Consider the following 27,727-nt stretch of genomic DNA (forward strand, 5'->3'; position numbering starts at 1 on the left):
TGGAAATTCGTATAACATGATTTACACGTAACGATTTTGTATTTGCTTATCTATTTTACAATATTCACTTTATTTCAGCACATAAGCTTCTTTCTTTTATACAATATATCACAATTAAAATAGATTTCTCTAGATGAACTTTAACTCATTATTTTTTTAAAATTTTAGCGTTATATGGTGGGAAAATTCTATTTACAATTTCTATTGTACTGGAGAAACTTTGTTCTATTTAAAAAACGAACAAACATTCCTATGTCGTATTCGTTTCGTTAAAATCTCGTCCGTACGGCACTACGCCGATACATTGTTCTATTATTATTATATATTACATTATTCTCTTTAATATCTTACAAATGGCATATACAAATATGATTCAGGCAATAAAGCTTAATTTATATGAAGTACAGTTGGGGGTAATGGTATTACAATGTCTGCACACAAGCAGACGTTAGGTACACAAATTCGGCAAATTGTTATCGCATTACGAGGATTTCTATGTTTTGAATCCCGAATCGATATTATCATTTATATTAACTACAAAATAGTTTAAAAGATCACGAAGTACATTACTAGCGCAAAAAATATTTTGTAGAATATATCAATTTAGTAATAGTGAATTTTTTAACTCAGAGGAACTTCACGGCAAGTATGCGACATTTCGATCATTTTTATGATCGATAATAAAAAAATGAGAGATACGGAGTTTGTAAGTCCGCGCTATCATTTAATTGCTAGCGAAATAATTTGGTTCCTCGTCGGTACTCGAGCACCTATATATAATTTATATATATTAAGAAGATAGTGCTCTCTTGCTCGCCGAAACTGGCCAATGTCTGATTAACTTCGTGATTTTGCAAAAATTCTGTAGGACAGATCATACTGTACAAACATACAATACTCTCACAACATACACCATATACAACGTTCACGAAGCAATACAAATACTGAAAATTTCTGAAGAGATGCTCAAACGTCTTCTACGGGGTTGACGAAGAGCGCCGTTACAGCAAATAATAGGAACACCAAACCTCCAATAATGGTCACTGAAAATATCAAGAGTATTAAGCCCCTTGCACAATAGGCGATAGCGATAGCGATAGCGACAGCGACAGCGACAAAGCCTTGTCGGCAACTTTGTCGTTGTCGCTATCGCTATCGCTATCGCCTATTATGCAAGGGGCTTTAGACTCATTAGTTCCCCGCAAGCTCTTGACATCGTGATTAATTTATACCCTGTATTGCGTGTACGCAGTAAAATAATTCGAATTACCTGTTCTCACTGATATTCTTTGTGCTATTATACGCCCTCCTAAAACCGCTAGACCCGTACAAAACGAATGGCCCAATACTCCACCTAGTACAACTCCGTAAACATCCTGAAAATAGCATGATTATGACTGAGTGCTGTTACACACAAGATGTGAAGATGTTACTGTTGCAGTAAAACCGTTGCATTAAGGTACCTCTCTAGCCGCGAGGATAATGGTCGTTAACTGAGAACGATCGCCCCATTCCGCAAGAAAGGTAAGGGTGAATGCTTGAAGGAATATCCTAGAAAGCAGCATGAGCGCGCTACTTTTAGTGGTCTTACGTATTACTCCGGTTTCGGGATCCTGAACTAAGGTACTCGTCGTTTCCTTTTCATACTGAAAGCGATGACATTTAAAAGATTATTTAACCTCCTGCAAAAACGTTAGAAGCACCATTTAGACAAACAACTCTCTTTTATTACACTGCGGAAATTAATTCTTTCAGCAGAGTATCTCTGCAATTCTTTTTTATTATAATTGAATAGAGAAGGTCGCTATATATATTTAAACAGAAGGTACAATGAGATGATTTAAAATGAAATTTTTGTTAAGTCAAATCTCGTATTAATAATCTCGAAACATGCTGCATTTTATATTTCAACGACAGTCACATTTTTGTGATAAAAATATAAATGCTTCTATATTCTTCAACACAGATAGTTCTTACCACTATGCTCAAAATAGAGTTTAGTTCAAATTAAATTTAAGCATTACTGATCACAGTTCATCTTTTTCAATTTAAGAAATAAAAGAGGGTGTTTATAATGCAACACTATATACAATATCAATATTTCTATAAAATCTATAATATTCTGTCTAATCTTTACACGTAGTTAATAATTCTTTTCAGATACTCTGTATAATCGTAAAATATCGCGTTGCTTCTGACAGATTTAGGAACATAAAACAATTGGAAAAATTCGCAAGCTTACCTCGTCCTCTCTTTTTCTCAGGTCAGACTGTACTTCCTCTAGCTCCTCTTGTGCTTCCGTCGGCGACATGTAGTACCCGTCTCGTAACATTTTTAATCCGAACAGAGCGAAGAGAAGAGTGGAAATGTAGTAGGTATACGCACGAGGAATTATCGTGGCGGCGTATCCAAACACCACTGGAAGTAAAAGACACTTAACATTACAATTGTCGCTTGTGACAATTTCATTTAGACATAGGAGTAAGTTACAAATCATTGCTATAAGGAATGCTGCATCTGAAACGTTAGTCTTGTATCTATGACACTCAAAAGACCTTCAAAGAATCGAGATACATGCAACGATCCAATAATACCGTCCGTGAAATTACTGGATATTATTATATCGCGATGATACCTGACAGAATAGTCATCAGCGCGAGAGCGCTTATCGCTCCGATGAATACAGTCAACCTCGGATGCTTCATCGCCATAATAGCGGCGATGAAGAACGTTTTGTCCCCTAACTCCGATACCACGATCACCGACAAGGATGCTATGAAGGCATGGAGAAAGCCTACCCTGTCCTGTGGCTTCTCAGACACAAACTCCGGCAATTTCTGGAAACATTTTATGAGTTAAAAGAAGCTTAAAGTTTACTTAGAACATTATTTCTAAAGCTTGTAACTTTATAATGTAAAATTTATAGGGCTTGGACGTTTTAGGATTTTTAGAGCATTCAGGTTTAGCTTGAGAAGCTCTAAAATTATTTCCATATTTTTTTAAATTTCTTCAAAATTTGAAGATTCAAGTTAGAAGCCTTAGGACCAAATATCTTTTGGATTTGAGGATTTAAACGTTAATCTTCGAATCTCTCCCGACAACGGAATTGTTCTCACAAAAATAAGGCTCTTTTTTTTTTACGGATCACAAGCAGTCACGAGATTTCTCTCGGCGGGAACTTACCGTCGACGTCGCGGACAATTGAATTTTCTCATCGTAACGCGGCTCGATCTCGCAGACGACGGCCGAGAGATAGATCGTCAAAATCAGGGAACAGGCATAAATTAAACGTTCGACTCCCATCGTGCGTTACTTCGAGGTGTAAATTTCCTATTGCGGACGATGTGCGTGACAGGCGTTGCGCTTGAGATAACCTCGAAAAAAAAATCGTCCTCGTTCCGAATCTACAGAAATCATACCGCGATCGCCATATTGTTTTTTTATTTGCAATTCCACGAGGAGGTTAAGGTCAGTTAAGGTTAGGTTCGGCACGCCGCGCCGTATCGGTTCATCAGGCGGCGAAACGTTGCCGGCACTGATCAAGGCCCGTCCACATGGATTCGCGGAGCCTGACGAACAAAGCGGAATTAATTAACTAAATTAATTAGTTAACGCGTATACAATTAAAAAATCGATACACAATATATAACTCAATAATTTCAATTCAACTTTGAAGCATCGCGCTCAAACGGGCACGAAAAAAAAAAAGAAAAAAATTCGGGCCGACTCGTAACAAAAAGAAAACAATTCTCTCTTGATATTTTTCCAAAATTTAATTTACTCGTGGGATTGGTTGAAGACGAATAAATTCGTCCGGGAAATGGCACAAAACACGAGGAGGCGTACACATCCCATTTTATTCTCGTTATTATTTCATACTTCTTGAAATCCAAACACATCTATTTGTCTATCGACGAAATGATATATTTATATATATAATAAATATCCGCATTATATCCTAAAATTAACAAAATATCTTTCCTTTTATGTTTGTTTATCCCCCTTGGTCTAAAGTGTACGCAATTTTCATTATTTTCTTCCTTTTTCCCCTCTCTTTTCTCTTTTTTAAGAAGCTTCTCTTTCTTCCAAAGACATGTTTTTATAAATTTAAATGCAGTGTATACGTCGTAACAACCAGCCTTAGCCAATAGTTTATTCATTATTATTATTATTATTATTAGTACTACACTACTCTACTACTGCTATTACTATTATATTACCATTATTATTCGAGAAAGACGTTGCGAAGCGGATAAATCAGGTGAACGTAATCGTACCGATTATATAAGCCCTTAACGCGTATCAAATCTTTCGTGAGAACGTTAGAAAAGAAGGTAGATGAAAGAACTACGTATATCCAAGGACCTGGTCACGCAGCCGCTCCTTCATTCCCGTCGAGATGATTACTTGCGCGGAAAACAAAGAAAAGGAGAAAGAAACGAGACGTAACAACGCGGGGCTGATTATTAGTATATCTTTCTACGGGATTACGTTTAATAATATATCTAAGGAAACTCAAGAGAAAATAACACAGAGCTTCATCTCTCCAGTTTGATTCACATCAGATTCTGCGGAACAGCCGAAAGAGAGTCACGATCTCATCGAAGGTATTCTCCTCTTCCTCCTTCTCCTTCTTCGTCGTAGAAATTTGGCATTCGCTTCCTATTTTCACCTCTTCCTTCCTTCCCAATTACATCGCTGTCGCGTTGGGGACGCATCGCGAGGAAACAGGTCGAAATAAGGTACAGCTGAGAGAAAGACGAGAATTGAATTTTTATCCGAGACTTCGTATCTCGAGATCTCGTCGCTGCGGATCGTACAGATCGGATTATGACATCAGACGGGTGCGAGAAACTGATCTATTTTCGATATATTATTGATATATAATCGAAATATAAATTCGAAGAGAAATTTGCACACGCGCACACACACAGACACGCACGATTGCAGATTTTAGAATCTACAACTCGTTGATTTATTTGATTTAAATAACAAGTCCACGATACATCGAGAATTTGTTTTTTTTAAATTGTTTTTTTTATTATAGATCGTCCGTCAATTAAAAGGAGAATTTGATTATAAAATGTTGAAAAAACGAGGAAATTGGACACAACTCGGTATTTGTTTGAGCGAGAGAATGACGATTCTCGAATAGTGAAAATATACAGTGTGATTTTTCGCTTCTGATATCATAATCCGACACATTCGTAGCGATCGGGAAAACCTGGAGAGCAAATTCGCATACGAATCTCATTCCCTAAACGAAATGAAGGATCCGACCTCGCTGCCGCGCGCACTCGCTGCTCAAAATCACTACTAAGCGCTGGCGGTAGTAACGCGTGAGAATTCGCATCTCTGATAGCAAAAAAAAAAAAAAAAAAAAAGAAAGAAAAAAAAGAGACAAAATCTGTATACATGTAGAAAGAAAGAGTGCCTCACACAGACATTCATAGACGAGGATGATCAGCAACAGTAATGTCTCCTGTATGTATTACATCGTCGTAAAATAGAAATTTGTAGAAATCACTATGTACGGCTAAGTGTCTCAGTTAAGTAGACATCATCTGGCGCGATCGGGGGCCGCGCGGGCGAGTCAGGGTAGGGTGTAGCGCACGTACGGCACCTCGACGTCGTTCCCGTCCTCGTCGTTGCAGCACAACTCGAACACGAGGGCGCGCACGTGCGGCTCCAGCTTCTTCTTCGACACCTTCTTCACCACTTCCGACATTAGCAGGCCCATGCGCTCCTGACACTTGGGTTTCGCCATGAAGAACGAGTACAGCATGCAGATACCTTGCGACAACATTGTCACCTCCAGATTGTGGCGTTCTTTGAAGTAGTCGAGGAATTCCTTCAACGTCAATTCGCCCTTTACTTCGAAACGGTCCCACAATGTCCACTCGATGTCGTAGTACTTGAGCTTGGGGGCGGCGATCGGTTCGCTGAAACCGAAGAACGGTAGCGCCAGGTTCACGAAGCCGTTCTTGTATAGCGACAAGTCGCGCACGCCGCGCGTCAGCTTGTACAGTTCCAGACAGACGAGACCGGCTACCACGGAGGTGGTGGTGGCGATCGCCGGGATTATCTTGCCGGCGATGAGCTTGCTCTTGTGCCGATCCGCCGGCGAGATCTTGTAGTTGGTAGCGCGCAAATTCGACGCCGCGACAATGAAGTCTATGTGGAAGTTGGTGTCGTCGTCCTTTTCGAATTCCTGTGGGTGAATCGCCAGGCCGTTCAGTTCCTCCACCTTCGGCAGCTCTTCCTGCAGCTGCGACAATCGTTCGTGGTCGATGTTACCGCTGCCGTTTGACACTTGCACCTGAAAACATAGCCGCCGATCCTTTAATTCTCTCTTAACATTGCAAAATTACACCTAGTTGAAATTTCTGGTTTGGACTATTTTTAATATTAATATCTTAAAATTCTCAAAATTTTTTTAAGATTTTCCAGATCTTATTATTGTTAATATTATTAACAGTGATAATGCAAAATTATATCTGGTTGAAAATTTCTTGTCTCGAGTATTTTTAATACTAATACCTTTTAAGATTCTCAAGATCTCTCTTTTTAGAATTTTCCACATCTTATCAAGAGACACGGTAGTGTCTCGCGCCAAGTATACGCGAAGCGAGACCACACCGTGATTCTTTTACGCGACGCGACGAGTTGCGAGTACCCGAGATTTTGAGATCTCGGTAATCAGTGAACGGATCAAGTTCCAACTAGGCTTAATGGATAGTTATATTAACGATGATAAAATCTTGATTTTCCCAAACTAAGATTTTCAAGAATTTCTAATTCTGAATAATACTCTATTAAAAATTTATACCGATTGAAGCGTTTGTTAGCTTGTTTCCTACCTGTGAGTCCGTTTCGGCGATCTTCACGCCGGATTTGGGTGTGAATTCTGGTACTTTGACGTTGGCAACGAGCCTGGCGGTCTCCACTCTATCGCGATTTGTGGGTATTCCGTAAACTTTGGCCTTGAGATTGGCAGCGGCAACGATGTAATCCATATGCAGAGGATCATTAACGTCGAAGTTTAATGGGTCCGGGCAGCGTTTCGGGCCGGACCAGAAGGGCTGACCGCTCGAGGTCACCTGATCCGGTGGAAAGTTGAACAACAGCTGGCGGATTTGATTGCTGTATTGCTCCTGCCAGTGGCAACGGGCCCATGCCGCGCAATCGGCGAAGTTGTTCGGTCTCTCGTCGACCAGCGCCGTTTTGACGGACTCCAATACCTCGAGGGGCTGCACACCGGGCAGCTTGAGCGTCCGATCGACAAACTGCGGATCGGAAATGTACTGCGCCGCGTTCTCCGCCGACTGGCGAAATAGGCCTTCGAAGTTGTCGCGTGCCCATTGCAGAGTATGCTCGATGGCATTGGGGAAGTTCTTGAGCGTACAGATAGGAATGCTCTTCTCCGGCGGGTCCTGCGACGAACTGTACGATTCAGTGAGGAACGGCACCACCACCTGGGTGTTGCCCTTAGTGCCGAGCGTACCGGATTCCAATAGGGGTTTACGATAATATACGCAACGACGATCCATGTAAATACGGGCGTTTACATTATCGAGCGCGTTCGCCACACCGTCCAGCACCTCGAAGAAATCGTCGTTGTAGATCTTTTCTGTTTCCGGGCATACCCGATTCTCGTGCGCAACCACTTTCATGTCAGGGTTCATGCCCTTGATGACCCTGGCCGCCGTCGACGACTTGGATTGCTGCACGTCCGACGGTCTGAATAGAAACTGTCGATTTAAGTTGGACTTCTCGATCAAGTCCATGTCCGTCACCGTGACACAACCGTTCTCCGCGCCAACGCCGATCATCGCAAAGTTCTTCAATAATTCACAACCGATTGCACCGGCACCGACCACAAAGTATTTCAAGTTGCCGATCTCAGACTGGAATTTCTTGCCGAAAACAGCCACCTGAAAGAAAAATTATATCAATGATTATATTACGCAGTGAAATTTGTACCTTTATTTATAGATGAAATGTGATTATCAAATTAGATTATTGCCAATAAACAATTTAATTTAATTTCTTCAAATTCTCCGAAATTTTTGACAAAACTTTAATCGATAGGTCAACATTGTATATACCTGAGAATCGTAACGGGATCCCGTAGGACAGCAATCTTCTTCGGTAAGCTCCGAACGGTCGACGGGCAGGCATTCGATGGCGTCGAAGTACAACCATTGATAGATGGGGTGGAACTTGCCGGAGCAGGCTTTCATCACCTCCTGGGCAACAATCCCGCCGATCGTGGCGTTCATGGGATTCAAGTCGCCGGCGGATACCTTGGCGAACGTGCGTAGCAATTCGCCGTTAATCTCGATGTCAAATCCGTAGCTGTCCTTGACCTGTTCAGCGATAGCGATAAACTCGTCGGCATCAGACTGGTTCCATGATCGCGGCAATGTGCCTCTATCGGCCATGTACTGATGCAGCGCCAGGAAGGCCAGATGTAGCTGTTCCGGATAGTCGAATTTGCCGAAGTCCGTGACGAGAAACTCGGGTTTCTTCAAAGCTGTTTGTAACGGCGCGAAGTGCAAGATTTTGGGCATCTTTACCTGGGTCACGATACCACTGCGCACATACTCGGAGAACCTGGCGATATTCGATTCGTTTCATTAGATTTACCGAAGTCTCACCAAAGTAGAAAATATTGTATTATAACTATATCGTACTGATTCTTTTTACAGAAATAATAGAAAACTATTGAAATCAAAGGCCAAAGTTTATATATGTCCGAATTTTAAATCCTAACAAAAATCTTGTAACTGCCTGTAAGTATGCCTCACCTGGAAGTGTCGTCAATGCTGAAAGTATATGGTCCCAGCACTTTGATCTTCATCGGCTCACACCCGTTTAGTTCGGTCATGCCCTGCACCTCGGAGAAAGTCACATAGTCACCGTCCTCCATGCCGTGGCGGGTGTCATCTAAGCATGTGACAACACCCTCGCTGTCACGGGAGATGCTGGCGACCATCGCGCTCACCGGCGGCTCGCCATTCGTGTCCACTACCGTGAACGACTCGCCAAAGTCGCAGAATACCTGCGAGAAGAGGCCGCGGGTGTCGGCGAGTATCAGGGCGATGTCTTTGGCGCGAGTGATCTGCGAGATGCGCAGCTGCTCGGCCAGTGGTGTTTCTGTCAGTACCACGACTTTGAATTGTTGGATGTATGCCTCGGTTAGAGGACCGGAGTAGTGACGAGTAGGCACGTAATTGTTCAGCTCTGACAGGCGTTGACAGCACGCCGCCGCACGATTCTTACCTGTCAAGCAAATCCAGTTTTAGTAACGTTAAACACTAATTCTACCATTTGTGTCGATAATTGTTGAAATAATTACAAAGTTGTGATAAGAGGTTTACTAATTTCAGTAATATTAACACACACCTAGATAAGAAAGAATATTAACAAAGAATAACAGAGAATATTTTTTAATTATAAATTTCAATATTATTTTTATCATAATTATCAAAATTTTGTAGATATCTATATCAGATTAAATATACATGGTCCAGAAAGAAATTTTTAGAATATTTAGTTTTGTTAAACTATATGTATTAAATTTAATATGTATATCAATTTTATATGCATGATGTTAATGTATTTAATATATAATGTATAAAATCTTCTCCTCTATATAGTCTGTACATTCTGAATTTTACATTTTGAAATCAACATAGAATTTAGCTTTTAGAACAAAGAGTGTGTTATTGAAGTCGCTTAAGCAATATTTTGCAAGACGACCTTTTCATGATGACTTGCACTAATAGCACGCACAGTTTGTGGCTTTATATCATATTTTTGGCGCATAATAAGAAAAACGACAACCGTGCAACTGGATGGTGCAATAGAATTATAATTTGCTTAATAGCGACAGCTGTGAATTATCTTGATTTAAATCTTATCGTTTCACAGATTAGAATTGCGCAAGGTTATCGCTGGGAACTAAAGCCAAATCTTTGACAAATAAAAGAAATTTCAATCTCCTTTCCTTTTCTCCTGTCAGTTTATAAAATGTACTATATTTTTCACTCATTAAATATCATCCACCTATATCGAATTTTATTTTCAATGTGCAAAAAATAAAAAAAAATAGAAGGGTGCGGTTGAAACAAGTATATTCCTGTGGAAAACATCACGAATTTTTTTTCGCGGATATCTAATCCTTTCGGAACATGGCATCAATTTTTTTTCTTCTAAATCCTTCTCTTTTCCGCTCCGTACATTAATTGCCAAAAAAATTTAGAAAATTAACGTTATATCGTTGATTTCAAATTGGTGTCCTTCCGGTTATCGACTACACGAGAAGACCAAAGATACGCGCGCGCTTTTTCTTCGTCTCCTGGCGCGCCTCACGTGTTTTCGACCGGCGTTGCTCCCTAGGTGCGCGCGGTAACGCGTAACCGTTCCTCACCTACGTCCGCCTCGGTGAGATAAAACTGCGAGCCGAGATCGGCCAGTTTGCATACAGCGTGGTCGTGCAGGGTGACGGACTTGACGCCGCCGAGGATGATATTCTTGGCGATCTCGACGCCGAGGCCGCCGAGGCCGGAGACGAGCACGTCCGAGGACGCCATGCGCCGCATGGCGTCGTGTCCGAGGACGTAGAGCTGCCGCGAGTACAGACCCTCATCGATCTCGGCGGGCGTCCGGCCACCGCCGGCGCTACCGCTACCACCGCCGGTGCTCGTGGAGCCGTTCTTCGCCATGTCTACGTCCATCTCCGCCACGTTCGTCGTCGTCAGCTCGTCGTCGGCTCCTCCCGTCGTGCTGGCAGCACCAACGCGTCGCTTCTTGGCTGGGGGATCAACGGAGCTCTCCGCCACCTCAGCACTAGACATCGGAGGACTTGACGGACGTGTTCACGGAGACGTCGGATTATGTGCCGTCGATTATTTCCCCTGATTGTGCCCTCACCACTCTTTCCCTCTCTCTCTCTTTCTCTCTCTCCCTCTCACCCTTCCCTCTTTTCACTCCCTGTCGCCCCCGCTCTACCTCTCTCTCTCTCTCTCTCTCTCTCGCTCTCTCTCTCTCTCTCACTCCCTCTCAATCTCTCTCTCGCGTTCTCTCGCTCTCCTGGCCGCTTCTCTCGAACGCGCTTGTCACCGCGCCGCGCACACGGCTCGCCGGATCTCGAATGCACCTCGGCGCCGACGGCGACGACCCCAGGACGTAAGACGGATACTCCAGCCACGGACGCGCACCGACCAACCTCACTGCCGCCACAGCCACACCACACGTCGCCCCCACCACTCTCCTCCTTCTCCTCCTCTCCGCTCCCCTGTTCGACCGCCACCACCACCGCGCGAACGCAGCCCCTCGTAATGTACCCTATCCGCGGCCCCGCGACCGTCCCCCGCCTTCGTGTCCGTTCGTGAAGCGCACCGCTGGGCACCGCACCGCCTTTCAGCCTTTGTCCCTCACCGGAGAACGTCGACGAGAGAAACCTCAAACCTCCGCGCCAGCGACACACACACGCAGTTCCGCCCGATCTATCCCGTATCCGACGACGCTGCCGCGCTTCTTGTCCCACCCCCCCTCGCGCAATCCCATTCGCTGTTGCTATACGGATTCGTCTATTCGCTCGCCGTCCCCCCTGAAGCTGTCGCCGACTCCGATCGACTCCGATCGACTCCGATTGGACGCGCCACGAGTGACGAAAATTGTGGAGTCGGCGCGGCGCGCGTCGACGATTATCGTCCGATATTTTTCGCGCGACTATTGAATTCGACATTTGCGATACGTTCTCCGACGAACTTTATTCGAAATATGCTCGAATTTAATTTGAGAAATAAACCGGGTGTAGTGCAGGGGATTTTTTATTGAATGAAAAATTAAATTTGGAAAACGTAAAGAATCACCTTTTTTCCATGAATGAAAGACTGATACGTTGATCGGGGATACAATTAAGCCAGCGCAGCCTTTTCTCCATGAACGAGGGGGTAAAACGGAACGAAAATGACTAATTATTAACTAAGTAGTTAATTGAGAATCTGTATTTTATGAATTTTCTTTGGAAAAACTTCTAGCAAGCGACGAATATCGTTAATAATAGCGATAACTTTGTTACAAATCCATGTTTAAGGAATATATTCTTTTTACTTAAATAATGCGGAATGTAAAAGAATAAGTTAAAAATTCTCAATTGGTTCTCACACAAGTTCTCACCGTACAATTGCTTTCTTTATTCGGATATTAAATCTCTTTGTTAAAAAACGGTATCGGTTTTGATTTGAAAATTGATCTTAATTTTTCGGATCTGAATGAAATGAAAGAAAATCATCGCGTTCGTTTGACCGAACGACCGTATGACGCATAAATTTCATGCTTTTGTTCGAAGATTATTATCTCCTTTCGCTGACATAAGCGTTCGTTTTTACCTCGAGAGACAAAGAACAAATTTGCGACGCGTAAATGGAGCTCGGAACGTTCGCGCGGATGTTGGCGACGCGCGAGCACCAATCACGGCGCGCATTCGCGGTCACGCGATCACGTGACGCGATACGCGCGACGCAGCGGCGCGCGGCCAATCAGGATGAGTCCCCGGCGACGACAAGTGCCGGCAGGCGGCGGCAAGTTCGAAGGAAGTTTCAAAGTTTTCGTGGAGCAAAACGACGGCGGCAAGTTTCGCATTTTCGCGACCGGTCACGAGCACGAGTCACAAGTTTATCGATCGCGAATCTTTGGAGCGGCAACGAAATTGCGAAATGACGACCGGGGAGGTTCTACTTCGGTAAGAATTTGAAGCGATTCTTCTCATCGAATAAGAATTGACGGCGATTTATGAGGAAACGCGCCATTTTTTGCCTCGATACGTTCGCCATGTTCGCCAGATTTTTAGCATAGCCGAAGGAAATGTACTTAAACTAAGGAGATCTGAATTTTAAAAGAAGTAGATGCAAGGGGAAAGGACGCAAGAGAGCTTTCTTTCAATCCGCTTTAATTCGTCAATCCACTTACACATAATTAATTTATCTATATTTTATTTTGTACAACTCTCGATCGTCGTTTCTCTTTTGTAATTTTCGAGACGGTATTATACATGAACTATAATTGTAAGAGAAGTGTTAAGGGGGGGGGGGTTTTGTCTTTGACGTACGTGTGTATATTTGTTAAGAGTGTATTTTACAGTTACAATTATGAGTAAATCGTTCACGATCAGTGTACAAATAGACGTCACTCGATGTTCCTTGCAGAATAGAAAAAGGATTGTCCTTTTTGTGTTCCCTCGAGAATGAGTTCCTCGGAAACAACGTCTTTGTCAGGAGTCTCTCTGTCTCCCTCCCAGATAAAGCTCGCGATGACGTCATCATGACTTTATTCATCACTTAAATATCACTTTAATATCACTTTGACCTCATCATGACTTTTTATTCTGCTCAGGCTCGTCCCGGAGGTCCCACGGCCCTCAAAATCGCGCGTCGTCGTCGTCGTCGACGGGGACCGGACTCCCGAACGCCCGCTGCTCGTCCTTCATTCTTCCCCCGGCGTTCCTCCTGTCCTTCCCGCTGGCCCGCGACTGCGACCTCCGGTTCCGCGGCTCCGATTCCGTCGTCGTGAGGGACGAGGGCGAGTGCGATATCGGCGGGAAGGGGACGGTGGGGGCGACCGATTCCGCGGAGTCCGGAGCGGAATTGCCGCCCTCCTCGAGAGGGCCACTCAGGATCGAATCGGGCGATCCGTTAGATTGCTCGGCGCGCGTCTCGGTAGCCACATTGGTGGCGATCGTGGTGGTAGTGCCGGCGACGGTGGCGGTGGTGACGGTGGCGGTGGAGCCGTCCGATCTCGACCTCGTCGGCGGAGGCTTGCCCTCCTCAGGGACCGTCGAGGTGCGACGCAAGGTCGTCCTTTGACCTTGACTGTCACCGCGCGTGCCTTCGGTTAGTTTAGCCGGTTTTGCTCGGGGTCGGGGCGTACGAGGTGGCGAGCGTCAAACGTGATACCTCAGAGAACGTTAGGATGTATTCCGCGAGACGAAACTCGGAACCGGAAAACTCTTGTCTCAGATCTTTGAGATTAAAATATAATGTGCCTTTCAAGTGAAAACATGCTTTGTTAAACCAGGCGAAGAATAGTAAACATGTTTTATTCGGAATTTTGTGTCGGACACTTTTTCCATCTTCTTTTTTTAAACTGAGACATTAGTCCGGATTCCGATATCTATCGACGCGTCTCGAAATAAAAATTGGACATGGAGCTACTTTTTCTAAAGAAATTTTCCATCGCCAGATATGGAGAGAACGTATTCGCTTAGGTATCACGTTTGATGCAATTCGACACGATCATTCAATACAAGTTTCTTACAAACTTGAAATGCATTTACACTCTCTCAGACACACGAGAAATATATTTCTGTAAAATATGTTCTTTAAAGATTTTAGGAAAAAATATATGTATAATTAAAAAAAAACAATTAATGGTAAAAAATAAATAATAAATAAAATGAATAGTCACGCAAACTTTTTGCAAAAGAGATGACATAACGTTATGACAAAATAATTATTGAATCTCTACGGTAATAATAGAGGTAACGCGTTACTTTTATCAAACAACTTATTCGTTAGATTGAGCGAATTAAACCGCGATAAAATTGAGATACTTACTGATTTACATCCACCGATGAGATTCTCTGCTCCGGACTGATCATAGGCCGATTGTCGTTGTCCCACGAATTGTGTCGACGGTGATTGCTCTTGTCCTTGTAGGTTTCGGCAATGTTGTTATAGCTGCCGACGATCCTACGCTTGTCGAGCTCCTTCAGCACCTTTTCCGGCATACTGCCGCCGGCTGATCTGTATACTCCGCTACCGAGCGTGTGCTAAAAACCGAAAATATATATCGCATAATTATCGAGGATATTATGGTGTATTTTGAATACACGTGAATGCTGAAGTCAAATCTTGAATCTCACACTGTGATCCAAGTCTTTAATCTAATAAGAATTAATTTTATACTTTATTATAATGACTTTCTTCATCAAGCATGTATTATTGTTTCAGATGCACTTCGATCGTACCTTTGAGAAGGAATACACTGGGCTGGGAGCAGCGTTCGGATTCATCCAGACGTTGGTCGCACCAGGTACATCTTCGTTGTTGTCATTCAATAATAATTCCGCCGAGTACGAGGGTCTCGCTGGTATTATGGGCGATCGGCAGCACACCCTGCGAAAATATCATAAAACACTATAAAGGTCGATTCATTAACAGACACAAAGCGTTAAGTCTAAGGAAGCGAGACTGGGAGAGTCACATCACCGTAGGGTAAACTCGGGTAAGATGGCCATACAGGAAAGATGGCCAACCTATGTTCTTTCAATCTAGCTCGCCATGAAACATCGAATCCGAGTTTATCCTATGTGAATTATAAAATTTAGATAGAGGAAATCCAAACCGAACAGTTTTAATAACATCATTAATTTATGAAAACATTTCGTGTATGAAATACGCGTGTAGAAACTTGCATAACTTTCCTAAAATATAAATCATGCGATACCGTGGAGAAGCAAATATATGTGAAACTGCACAAAGTACTTTTAAAAGTTCGACTCGAATGTAAATTTGACGCGAAAGGCAAGAAAAATAACATAAGTACATATGTTTCGGTTATTTTATCTTCAAGCACATTGAGAATGTCGCGCCATTTAGCGGACTTACGAGTTTACGTCCTCGAGTTTCTTGAGCAGCCTCTCGTTTTCCCGACAAACGAGTTCCTGGTCTCGTATCACTTGGTCCCGCGTGACATAGAGCTCCGCATTCTCGCGCCGTAGCGCCTCGTTCTCGGTGATGTACGCTTGGATCAATGTGCTCAGCTCCGAGCTATCCATTTCGGCCAATTTGTCGAGATCCACCGGTGGCGGTGTCACGGCTATCAGTCTGTCACCTGTAAACGATCGACGATGATAATAGTAAAGAAAAAAAAAATACAGAGACCGACAGAGCGAGAGTTACTTATATATATTTTGCGAAATCGAATTCTTATAATCTTCGAAATTAGCAATTGGTTTAATCGATTTATCGATACTACTATTTTAACACTCGAGATTATCAAAATCTAATTTTTACGTATATCGTTTCTTTATTTATCTGATTTATCTCAAGCTGTTGAATTATTAATTCTTTCATTTCCTACATTAGAGATTTGGACTTTACTGAAAAAAGATTGATAAACTCCAAAGGTTCAACAATTTACAAAATAAATTCTTATACTAATTTCCTTTGACTACGCTAACGGTGTTTAAATTATTTCTCGCGTTTGACGTTATCGATAAAAAGTGGATGATGAGATATCTTAGGGATATGCGAATATTACTTTTCGATTCGCTGCGGATCATGTTTTGAGCTTCATTGCTGAGATGAAGAGCCAGCCTTAAATGATCGTTCTCGGTCTGAAGAGCCCCCACTTCGCGCTTCAAGCTGAGAATCAGAGCTTCGCGTGGATCCTGCAAAAAAATGACTTTTCAGACATTTATCTCTCTCAAAATTCCTTTTAAAATCCCGAAACAAATGCGTGATCTTACCATCACTATAAGAGGCTTCGTAGCGATCTTTTTAGCTCTCGCGGCGTATCTCAAGGTGTTCAACGTCTCGGTGGCATTTGAACGAGCCGGCGAAACGCAGGCGATCTAAATATTTGATATAATTAATAATTATCGATCTCAATTGCAAAAACTGAGTGAATTGGAGGAGAATCGCTAGAAATTTATGTAACAGATTTTTTGACTCGTATAATATCTATTAAGCATATTATATGAAATTAACAAATTAAGAAGGATGAAGAGATATTCAATTTCTTAAAACTTTGTTTTTTTTGAAGATTAGAAAAATTCAATTTCTTTATTTGATTTATTGCCGATTCTTTGCTGTCACTTATTTCAGTTCTTTCCAGGAAATTTACAATGATATATCACTAATGCCGGTTCATGGTCATATATTATATTAACAATTATCACGTAAACAGTACAGATAAGCGTTTTCGCGGGATTCGCGTTATCGATCGCGAATCGATTCGTCATGAAAAACCCATTTATCTCTCTCAACTTACCATTAACGTGACGCCGTTTCCAGCGAGACTGTCGGCCAAAAGCTTTGTCAGTTTACTGTCCCGATAAGGAATATGGCCAGCTTTCCGTTTTCCATCGCTCAAGGAAGAGATGCAGTATCCTGCGTAAAATATAATAAACGGTTACTCTCGCGAGAAAGTCAGACTTAATTTAAAAGTTATAGATACCTCGTGAGATAAAAAGTATATCGTGTTTTTCTCGAACGATTTTGTGAAAACCAACGCGTTACTTGGAAGACTTTTTGCGAAAAAGTTCTTATCGTTTCGTTTCGCGACCGTAATCGCGAAAGTTTATCGATTATTTTCCATAGATGGAAGGTACACGGGGCCACGTCTTTTCACATGTCAGTAACTTAAATAGCTATCGATTGCTTCAGCTATTCTAAATAATAAACGTACCGCCAATTTCAAAGTCAAGATCTAATCTAATTTTCCATCGATAAATTAATTATAATCATTATTTATATAATGAAATGATTGTTAAATGACGCGATTGCATTTAGTTTACATTACACGGTATCAATCGTGACATAAAGCAACGTCGGACTCCCCCAAGTTTCGTATTTATAATGAATTGTATCGAGCTGTGTGTTTTATGTAGAAAAGTTGCTCGTTCCTTCAACACGATATCGGCCGGATATCGGGAAATGTAATTAGGATATGGACTCACCTAATACCATGAGGCTCTTGTTAATATTGTTTGCCTCTTCCAAGGTCTTGCCCTCGCTCTGTGTTTTCTTCGTCATTTCACTTCCAGCAAGGTCCACGAAATTAATTTTTCCTTGTTTCGAGATGAACACACCGTTTTCCATCTATCGATGCAAGAGAAACTTGTATTAGGCCGGTATTCATAGTCGGATCTTATTTCAAGACCGTCTTAAGTAATGTCTTAAGATGCTCATACGGCTCTGTGATTGGTTCATTACATCTTAAGATCGTACTTAAGACGGCCTTAAATTTAAGATCCGACTATGAATACCGGTCTCAGTCTTCATTGTAAATTAATTCGGATCGCGTAACGAGAAATGGCGGTGAAATAAATTAAACTTAATAGCTCTCGTACAAAATTCGACGCTATATTTTGATGTTTTCGATGCTTATCTCTAGTTGTATTTTCGTCTCAAGGGAAATAACCACGAGATATCATATTCACTTACTGCTTGCTCAGAAGTTATAGCTATAGTCAAAATCGAGTGGCTTCTGCTGGAATATTCGTTCATATTGTGCGAACCGATCGATCTATTCCTCAGTCCTATAAAAACAGCGATTATTATAAACAGTATTTCGTAAGCCCCAATTTCTAAATGAGAAAAAGTAAGTTCGCAAAATGAGATTCTATAAAACTGTTAGGTACGATTAATATCGATTAAAAGAAAATATTTTATTAATTATAATGAACTTCATATGGAAAATTCGAAAATTTACGGGATGAAATCTTATGACTTCCTTCCGTGGCGAGATTTGCTTATTTCTTTAAAGTCTCACCTTCTTCGAGAACCGCCAGAAGATCGTCCAGTTCTTCACATTCTACCGTGAAGAGATTCTCGACAAAAAATCCACGCGTCTTTTTACTCCACCGTACTGCCAGGGGTTTCCTCGAAGAGCCGGGATTTAAGAGATCTATCACCTATTTGTTCATTTATTTTTACATTACTATCATTTTTATAACAGAATTTACTCGCGATGATAATCGCTCGTTTCATTTTGCGCGTACAAAGCGAAAAAAAAATTCGCACTTTTTCGTACGATAGTTATTGCTTTTATTGGACGATATATCTTATCGTGTTAAAGACAGACCTTCTCATTATAGATTTCCAGAAAGGAAGCCTTTAGAACGAAGTTGCAATTCTCGTGTTCTTGAAGGACTTTGAATAGGTAGACGAAGGAACGGAAGACCAGACCATGGTCCTCCGAGTACGGATCCATTTTTTCGAACTGTTATAAAAAGAATGATTAGATTAACATTATAAATCTGAAAAGATATAACGTGTAAACATGAATCAGTTTAATTTCAGCATTACTTAATGCATTATTTAATGCACGAGTTTGATTCTTAATTAATTTCCAAATAAAAATGTTAATATATTTAATTATTTTATTAAAGGCATTATATTAAATGAATTGCAATTATTTACTATATATTTGCTAAATTGTATTATTTGTTAAAGAAATTATTTTCGTTGAAATATGTCGTTACAGTGTTCTCTCGTCATCATTAATTATTTAAAATTTTTTATAACATTCAATTTAATATGGATAATAAAATGAAGCTTCTTCCGTTTCATATTCCTTTAAATGTTTCGTATTTCCTATATATTTCAAAAAGATATAATTGCGAGATATGTATCGGTAAGATATCTTTTCCTTGTACGATTCACTATTTATTTCCGAAACTTCTTATCGATTATTTTAAAAGCGTTTAGTTGCAGAAGCGACGTTATGTGTGACTTAGACGCATTATCTTATCTACGAAAGACAATCAACTTTAACCTTCCGGCTATATAGCTATGTAGCTATCGATCGCTAACGTCACCATATGTTTTACGTATCGTATTGTCTCTTGCAATATAACTGAACGGACGTATACTACGACGCCATTAAAAAACACTTCGCATAACTTTAACTTACGATTTTTCCCAGAATATTCAAGTATAAACGCGTTGTTGTTTCGAAAGAGCCGAGAAATATTGAAAGTATAATATTCAGAGTGGAACCTTACGTTGGTATGAGAATTTTCGCGTAATTCGATATTATTTTTTCGCATTCTTGTTGTGTAAAGCGCAAAACAATCACAAGTGATTTAGAATAATTAAAAAAAAAAAGCTGAGCGAAACGGTGAAGACTTGTGTCTACGCTTACGAGTCTCGGAGGTCCAGTCAGGGTATGCGTTTTGCCACTTCCGGTCTGTCCGTAACAAAACGCGGTGCAGCTGAAGCCTTCCACCGCCATTTCGATGAGGTTCTTAATACCGGAGTACTGCAGGATATCCTCCTGCGTGGCATTTGGCTCGAAAACGACGTTGTACGAGAACACCTTCGGCTTTTTGTCGCCGCTGCTCGTAACCGCGTCGCACTGCGAGATAAAAGACGTGGTGTTCCGCTCAACTCGACCATTGTACCATTGTAAATATTGTTATCGATGGCATAGGGAAGTCGGAAGTATGTGTGGAGAAGGATCGGGATAGTAAGGATCGGCTTTAGAAATCAAGGGGTCCAGGCCGAGAGGACAGATGATTTTCGTACTTACGTATATTTGTCCATCGCCGGGAAACTGAACGGCCATTTCATCACCGGATTTAATTTCTTTATTACTGAGCGGACGAATCCTAGGAGAAAGGAGAGTTATTATAGAGTTATTATAGACGCTATAATAATTTTAAGTCACTTTAAAGCGGCTGACGTAAGAGCGACTCGAGCTAAATACCTGACGACGACATTTATATTGTTTTCTGGAAGTTGATGCTTGGTCGCAATTATCCGTTTATCACCGTCTATTAATCTTTCGATGCTACCGGCCCTGAAAGCACGTAATAACGTTATCTTACAATTAGCGATCTATTATTAACATATATTAATGAAATTATAATTCATAAAAGAACGATGACGATCAGATACGAGATCTTGTATATATAAATATCATTTAAACGGCAAAAAGTGACTTAAGTGACTTGCTTTTATCTGTTTGATAAACACTCATTTGTCACTTTTGAAATTAAAAAAAAAAAGTGGATAGTGTTTCATCGTTATTAAAAGTAATTATCTTTGAATAACGGAATACGTCGCGCGTTGCCATTTACTCTAGATAGTTAAAAATCTCCCTGTAAAAGTCACCGCATAGTTAATGATCTCCGCATATATCGAGCTTCTATAAGTTAAAAAATATACACGGGACGTCACCGCTTAGCTGCGGGTTATTATCATTACGTGCACAGCTCTACCCGTTTCTATTATTAAACGGCGACCGTCGATCTAATTCCGCAAATTAACGGCGGTTCCATGAATGCGCGATCGCAAACGTCCGATACGGAAATGTCCAGTCAATCGTTCGATTGACCTCTAATCGCGCGGCCGGCCCTTATAATTTACGAGGCACCGATCGAAGCGCATCGAGTCGTCGCCGGTCGCTCGCGTGATTGGCCGCGTTATCCAGGCGCGATTTCTTTTTTATACCGAAACGCCGCCGCATTCCGAGAGACCTTTCTCAATGATTGAGAGAAACAACAATGTTGGCAAATACCGGATCGTATACGATCGATCAGCCGTCGCGAAATCGCCGATATTCGAGAGGTTCGCGTTGCGGAACACGAAGTATCCCCGCAAATCTCGTACTCGAAGTGTTTGCGTCGTTCCACGCTGAAACTACTTCCTCGAACGGACGAATATCGAATAGCTGAACGCGAAAAGACCGCGATCTTCGAAGCTAATGCGAGCATTCATTTGGCGCGACGAGATAATAAAGTACGATGACCCGCACGAGAGGCAAGTATTAATTCAGAGTTACCGAAAGACTTCCCGTTCCATTCTTCTCCCGCATTTGTAGCTGCATGTGCGATATATAATGATCAATTGTCTGGAAATACGTTCTTTGTAATTGCGTAAAAAACAAACTGTCAAAATTTAACTTTTCGTGTACGATGGCACGGTGTATATTTGATTATATCCTCTTAATTGATTTGCTTTAAACGGTCTTCGTTTAAGGGGCACGAATTCGGGGCAGCGTTTCCTCCCTGTGCACACACACGCGCGCGCGTGTCACGTGCGAGGTGACTCCGTGTTTATCGTTTTACAATTTGCAGTAATTGCCGCGTCGCACGTGAGTATACTCGAGCTGGGACCGCTTTTACGAGACTCGACGACCGCAAAAGCGGCTCGGCTCACTGGAGAGAGTCACGCCGTCCTCGTCGGTCTTCTCCTCGTGATATTAATCATACGCACACGTGGCCGATACGACGGACGTACGCACTTTTATGACATAGTTCGATACAGTCGCTTATCGATTGTGGGACCTTGCCGCGCGACCTCATGTAGTCGTAGTCGACGTCATAACGACAATCTTATAGATATATGTACGTGTGTAAATATTGTCTTCGACTCATCCCCTTTTATCCTTTACATATACGACGCGAGTCACGAAAAACAGAACGCTCGAACGTCTTTCACGGATCAAAAGATTCGGAAGGATACGCGGAGAACGCAAGCGGAGATGATTGCGAGCATTCTCAGCATTCTGACGTTCAATGTAAATTATTTTATACTCTACGTATAAATTTGTGATCACATTTAAATGGCGGAGATGAGCTTTCATGGTCACGGCGAAAGCAGGATGCGAAATTAAATACGCAATTGTTATTCAAATACAAGTCGCGTGTCGACTGGAAATTCAGAACTGTAAAAACAGCAATGCCGCGTGATAGGTCGTCACTCATGCGGTGATATTTCATAAAATATTTAATTATTATTGAGTGCGGGTTGCGTGATATGATGTCTGTTATTGTCTAGAAAATCGGAAAATATATGCTCCGTTTTGGTCTACGATATTTCGGCTTACATATAATTTAAATATATGATCTTCATTAAAAGGAATTCAATCAAACTGCCTTAAAATTAAACTAGTTATACAAACTCGTAATTAAATTAAAATAACTTAGTAGCGTTATATTATTGAATTATAATTATACTTAGTGTATTGAACGGTTTTTTATTGAAAGGGGATTAAATTATAGATTATGAAAGATTAATTAAAATTGTAATGGAACTAAAAAGTAGTATTAATTTTCTGTTAGACTGTAATATATTATTTACATTTTGCAAAAAAATATTATATGTACTTATGTCATTTTATAATAATATGAAATTATATCGACCGCATGGGACCGAGAGACCGTAATGCTCCCGTAATCGATAAGCAATGTCGAAGCATGTGATACCGGAAGCGTGGAAATGTCCGTGCGTGTGAGTTGTTTTTCGTATCGATGCGCGAACGGTGATGAAGTTTACACAAGCGTCCGGAGTAAAATCGAATACGAGTCGCAAATGCGCGCGCGAGTTACTGTCCCTCTTGATGGCCGCGTCGCGTCATCTTTGTCCCAGATCTTCCGAACGATTTCCAGCTAGGACAATCTATCCCGCCGACCAATTTTCTCGTTCGCAAAACCGCGAGTCGACAGGGCAATTTCGCGAGGCCGTGCAATCTCGAGATTCAACCACAAGTAAGCGTGAAAGATAATAAATTATGAATTACAAATAATATTGTGAAGAGCAGGCATAATTGATATACATATATACATATAAAATAGTTTACTTTAATCTTTATCATCTAAAAAATTTGTGCACTCTTTATATTATCTATTTTATATTTTTACAGCTACTTTTTAATTATATCCCTAATTGCAACTTCGTAATGACGAAATTATGTAATTATTAGTTAAAATTTTGTAATATTTTACAATTCTTTACATACATTGACCTTTGCTTTTATAATTCTATACAAAGAGATATTTAGTATTATCGCATATTATAAAAATATATTCTTAAACTCCTTTTGTATTTAAGCGAAACTTACGTCAACGTGACGTATCTTGGTATCTTTACTGATCAGTTTCTCTTACGTAAGTAAAATCCCCATTATTCGAGTGGCAAGTGCCACTTGAAATATTAAGCACTGATTAGAACTGTCAATTTCAACTGACGGACTTTTGCATAAAAAGAAGACCTACGCCGATTTCCGCGCTTATCTATTTAATTTCACACGTAATCATCATTTCGATATTATCGCGACAAATCAAAACGATAAAGCACCACGTCCCGATAATCGAGTTTTTCCATCGTGTATTTGCACGAATGTAATATGTCACTTCAACTTGTCACGTACCGATCGATTGTCGAAGCGTTTTTTCGTCGAAGTTTATCGTCTTCGCAACTACACAAATCAATGGTACGTTATTCCATTGTCGAGAAATTTACGTGAGAACTTGCAGTATTTTACTAATACTAGTACACGAAAATAATTTATACATGAAATAAAATACACATGACGTTTATGAAATAATCTTTGCAGAAAACTTTACGGATAGATTTACAAAAATTTATATAGATTATTTTAATTTGTTGGAATAAAATTGATATATTAAAACATATATAATATAATTTTCCGATTAGAGATAGGGACGTAAAAAAAGCAACAAAAAATTTACTTATGACTTCCTAATTTAGTCATGAAGAAGGATTACATAAATCAATTGTCAATTTCTAACTCGTTTTTCCATTATCGTTAATTCTATTTTCCGACAGCGTCGATAGTTACCCTCAGTACTTCGCCATCATTTCGATTATCCATTTTTCGATTAGGCAAATTTGTTTCGCAGAAACTTTGTCGCCGAAGTATAATATGTCATTCACGTCTATTGTCAGACAAGAAGATGTCGATATATTTTATCAAAAGCAAAGGTATTGTGCTCGACACACGGACGCAATTGTTATTATTTTTTGCCCATAACAAGGCGAATTGTCGATGGTATCGCTCGTAAATTTATTGCTCGGATAAATCTTTCGAGAATTAATTTCTGATATAAGAAATTATCTATTTGTAGATTAAATTGTTGAATCTTCCTCGAGAGAAAAATTCAATATTTATAAATTATTATATTATATATATATTTCTTTTATAGTTCGCGGTCGCAAATAATTTTGGCAGTATACTAAAATTATTACACATTATGTGTAACAGAATTGGACGTCATTTTCACAAGCACAAATATAAATGCAGACGAAGCAAAATAAATAGTAATTTCTATTTTTTTAACGTGCGATTATAATCGAGACTGCACCGCGGGTTTAGACGCCGGGAATTTCAATGAGCAGTAATCTTCGTGGAAGTGTGTGGCCAAGCAGCGGAAATACTACATACAACTCAGGCGTAAAGCAGTCTACATCGATTCGCGACTCGTTCCTCTCGACATGCGGTTGGCAGCTACGATACTCACTCGTTACCCCGTGACGAGTGCAACAGCGTGTTTTTTCCCTTTCCCTTGGTGTCGGAGCCACCGCTCTTTCCTGGACTACTTCCTCGAGAACCAGTTTGCTCGCCAGGACTGTTTCCTCGCGAGCCTCGTCCTCCACCTCTTCGTTCCCTCGACCTCCCGTTCTTCCCATCTTCTCGTTGGGGGCTCGGGCCGCGCGTCGGGGACGGATTTTTCACCAGCACCATTCGTCAACCTGCTGGATCTACATTAGCCTAGTGTTAATTTATTAACGCAATTAATCAACGCAGAAATAGGTGTCTGTTAGTTTGTATCACATACGAAATGTCGCATTCTGAAAGTTCCAATTTCACGAATATATGTAAATTACACATAAATATGTAAATTTCTTTTTTTAACACAGAGAGTAAATGAGAGAACGCGTGCAGAGATACTTTTCAAACTAAGGTAAACTGCTGTTTACCGTGAGATTTAAGCTCACACTTAATCTCTCGTCACGATCTTTCTGGTAAAACGCGCAAATTCGAAATGCGAAAATTTATGCAACCACTTGCGCATTCAATAGTCAACTAATTACGGGCGTTTCGCGCATTGTGCTAGATTCGATTGCGAATCTTGGCTAAGCTTCGTTTCGCCCACGATGTTAATTAGCGGTTATTAAAGCGCAATTAAAGCGAGAGCTACCTTACTTTAGAATTGATTCGTGTGAAAATTAATTTTTCTGAAAACTGAAACGTAAATAAAATATACAAAAATATAAACACATATAAAATAGTAAATAATAAATAACAAATAATAGGGAAATACGAGAGATTTGGTAGACGATAATAAATATAATAAATAGAGTAAAAAGAATATAACGATGCAAGAAATACAACTTCCTACGATTAAGAAATCTATTAATTCAAAATTTTTTCCTCAATTTCATTCTGAAGTAATAAATCCTTCTTCGTAGTTGGAGATTTAATTAAAGTCGTTCTGTAGAGGCATTGAAATCACCGACCTGCACCGACGCTTGCTCGCTGAGAATGGAATCACTTTTCTTCCAACACGAATGATATCATCTTCCGTTCCGGAAGATCGCGTTTTACTGCCTTGTTGAAAGTAAAAGCAAACAAGCGGGACAGACGGCTAATACAAATATTTTACACGAGTCATTAAAAGGTAGACCTCGCGTCAAGAGAATCCGCTCGAAAAATTAACGATCGATTAAAATGGCAGTTTAATCTTCTAATTGATTTACAATGTCATCGACTGTCGCCATTGTCCATTCTCTAATATTATTTCTGTTGCGATGTAATTTATTATCTCGCGTGAATGTCACGGATCGACGCACATTGTCGATCGTTAATTCGCGACAACTCTTCTCTCTTCTCTCTTCTAATGAATCTCTATCACACAAAGTTAATACTTTTTGAATAAAATAAATAATAGTTACGAATAATAATTTGCAGTTAATGAATTCTAATATAATGATGCCTTAATAAATTTTAATAAACACAGATGTAAGAAAAAAACGACCCGGGGAAATGATATCGGTTCGTTATTTGCTCACGGCATATAATTTTAAAGCGAGAGCTTTCATTTCCCGTTCGCGATTATTATCGACTGCCCGAAAAGAGAAGCTAACAATAAGTTCAAGCGCAACAAAACGCTCATCTCACCCTAATAGAGCACGTAAGACTTTCATAATTGAAAAGATTGCTTAGACCACTTATCGAACTGAAATCCAACATGACGTCCTCGAGGGTATAGTCGGTACAATCTGCCGACGGAAATGCACTTACATTCGCAATTTCATGTATCGTCCGGAAAATTCCTCGCACCTTTACGAAACGCACCACACGTATGTATACACTCGCACTCGTCCTCCCCCTCCCTCCGACGAACGACGCGCGTTTACGTGATTCGGAGCTCGGTCGGAGTAAAGCGCGGATTTACCCCCGTCGATTTATCGAGTCGACTTATCGCTCGAACGTTCGCGGGGGATGAGAAGCGTAGGTTGCCGCTGCGTGCAGTAGCAACAACCACCGGCGCCGTACTGACAGACGGGGGTGAGTCTTGACCCGTGGGAGGCCATCGAGGGGGGTAGTTCTCCTATAGTCGGTGTCGCGCGCCGATCGAAAGCGACGGTCGCTCGTCACAACAACCACCGTTTTTGCTGTTACTCACCGTAACTACTACCACCGTTGCAATTCCACCGCCACCCCTTAGCACCGCCCAGCAGCACGGTCATCGTCCACGTGGACTTGGAATTACATCACCAACCGCGAACTTGACATCGGCAACAACAACGGCGACGACGACGCTAATGATATATGTCGATCGGCAGCAGGCACTTCGACGGGGGTCGATGGGGATTACTCGTATAAATATTATTCGTAGAAATATATTATTTCGAATAATATTCATAAACTAACGAAATTTTCATCTGGTCCGTTATTCGGGTAAAACTTTTTATGCATATTCGTCATTCTCTTTGGGAGGAGGATTAGATCACGCGTCTCTTCGAGGATTAATGCGCATGCCGAATCGAATGGCATGGATGTGATCTCGGAAATTTGCCATCTGAACGGAAATTTGATGTCTTGAAGAGCGTGACGAGCGATAGCCGCGAGTCTTTGAGACTCTCGACGTCGAATTTCCGGAGTACGCGCGTGATGCATC

The 27,727-nt window shown here is 41.1% G+C and overlaps 3 protein-coding genes across 5 annotated transcripts; all 3 read right to left on the minus strand.

Annotated features, from left to right (window-relative positions):
* Positions 1-6: 6 nt before the first annotated feature.
* LOC139771049 (putative divalent cation/proton antiporter TMEM165) lies at positions 7-3,751 on the minus strand. Its single transcript, XM_071703502.1, has 6 exons — positions 3,184-3,751; positions 2,636-2,837; positions 2,243-2,418; positions 1,464-1,646; positions 1,271-1,376; positions 7-1,043 (listed from the first exon to the last, which is right to left on the minus strand). Exons 1-6 carry the CDS (start codon positions 3,301-3,303, stop codon positions 967-969), a joined length of 864 nt encoding a protein of 287 aa, XP_071559603.1. The 5' UTR covers positions 3,304-3,751; the 3' UTR covers positions 7-966.
* Positions 3,752-3,837: 86 nt separating this feature from the next.
* Positions 3,838-11,556, minus strand: Uba1 (ubiquitin-like activating enzyme 1). The gene is made up of 5 exons (XM_071703495.1): positions 10,436-11,556; positions 8,811-9,285; positions 8,109-8,616; positions 6,861-7,934; positions 3,838-6,319 (listed from the first exon to the last, which is right to left on the minus strand). Exons 1-5 carry the CDS (start codon positions 10,860-10,862, stop codon positions 5,594-5,596), a joined length of 3,210 nt encoding a protein of 1,069 aa, XP_071559596.1. The 5' UTR covers positions 10,863-11,556; the 3' UTR covers positions 3,838-5,593.
* A 1,388-nt stretch (positions 11,557-12,944) lies between these two features.
* On the minus strand, positions 12,945-27,445 carry LOC139771051 (kinesin-like protein KIF12). 3 transcript variants are annotated; one of them, XM_071703503.1, is made up of 16 exons: positions 26,848-27,439; positions 25,064-25,304; positions 20,506-20,598; positions 20,329-20,407; positions 19,942-20,154; positions 18,880-19,017; positions 18,568-18,709; positions 18,240-18,334; positions 17,753-17,894; positions 17,065-17,183; positions 16,541-16,645; positions 16,333-16,462; positions 15,678-15,903; positions 15,038-15,185; positions 14,625-14,839; positions 12,945-13,880 (listed from the first exon to the last, which is right to left on the minus strand). In XM_071703503.1, the coding sequence occupies exons 2-16, from the start codon at positions 25,285-25,287 to the stop codon at positions 13,430-13,432; spliced, it is 2,520 nt and encodes an 839-aa protein (XP_071559604.1). In that variant the 5' UTR covers positions 25,288-25,304; positions 26,848-27,439; the 3' UTR covers positions 12,945-13,429. The 3 variants fall into 3 exon arrangements, with proteins under 3 accessions (XP_071559604.1, XP_071559605.1, XP_071559607.1); XM_071703506.1 differs by having other exon boundaries at positions 13,781-13,896; positions 26,848-27,445; XM_071703504.1 differs by lacking the exons at positions 25,064-25,304; positions 26,848-27,439 and adding an exon at positions 21,583-22,057.
* Positions 27,446-27,727: the final 282 nt, after the last annotated feature.

This window comes from Temnothorax nylanderi, unplaced genomic scaffold, assembly GCF_030848795.1.
Source record: "Temnothorax nylanderi isolate EJ_2023f unplaced genomic scaffold, tnyl_v1.0 TNYL_tig0035_pilon, whole genome shotgun sequence".
NCBI classification, from domain to species: domain Eukaryota; kingdom Metazoa; phylum Arthropoda; class Insecta; order Hymenoptera; family Formicidae; genus Temnothorax; species Temnothorax nylanderi.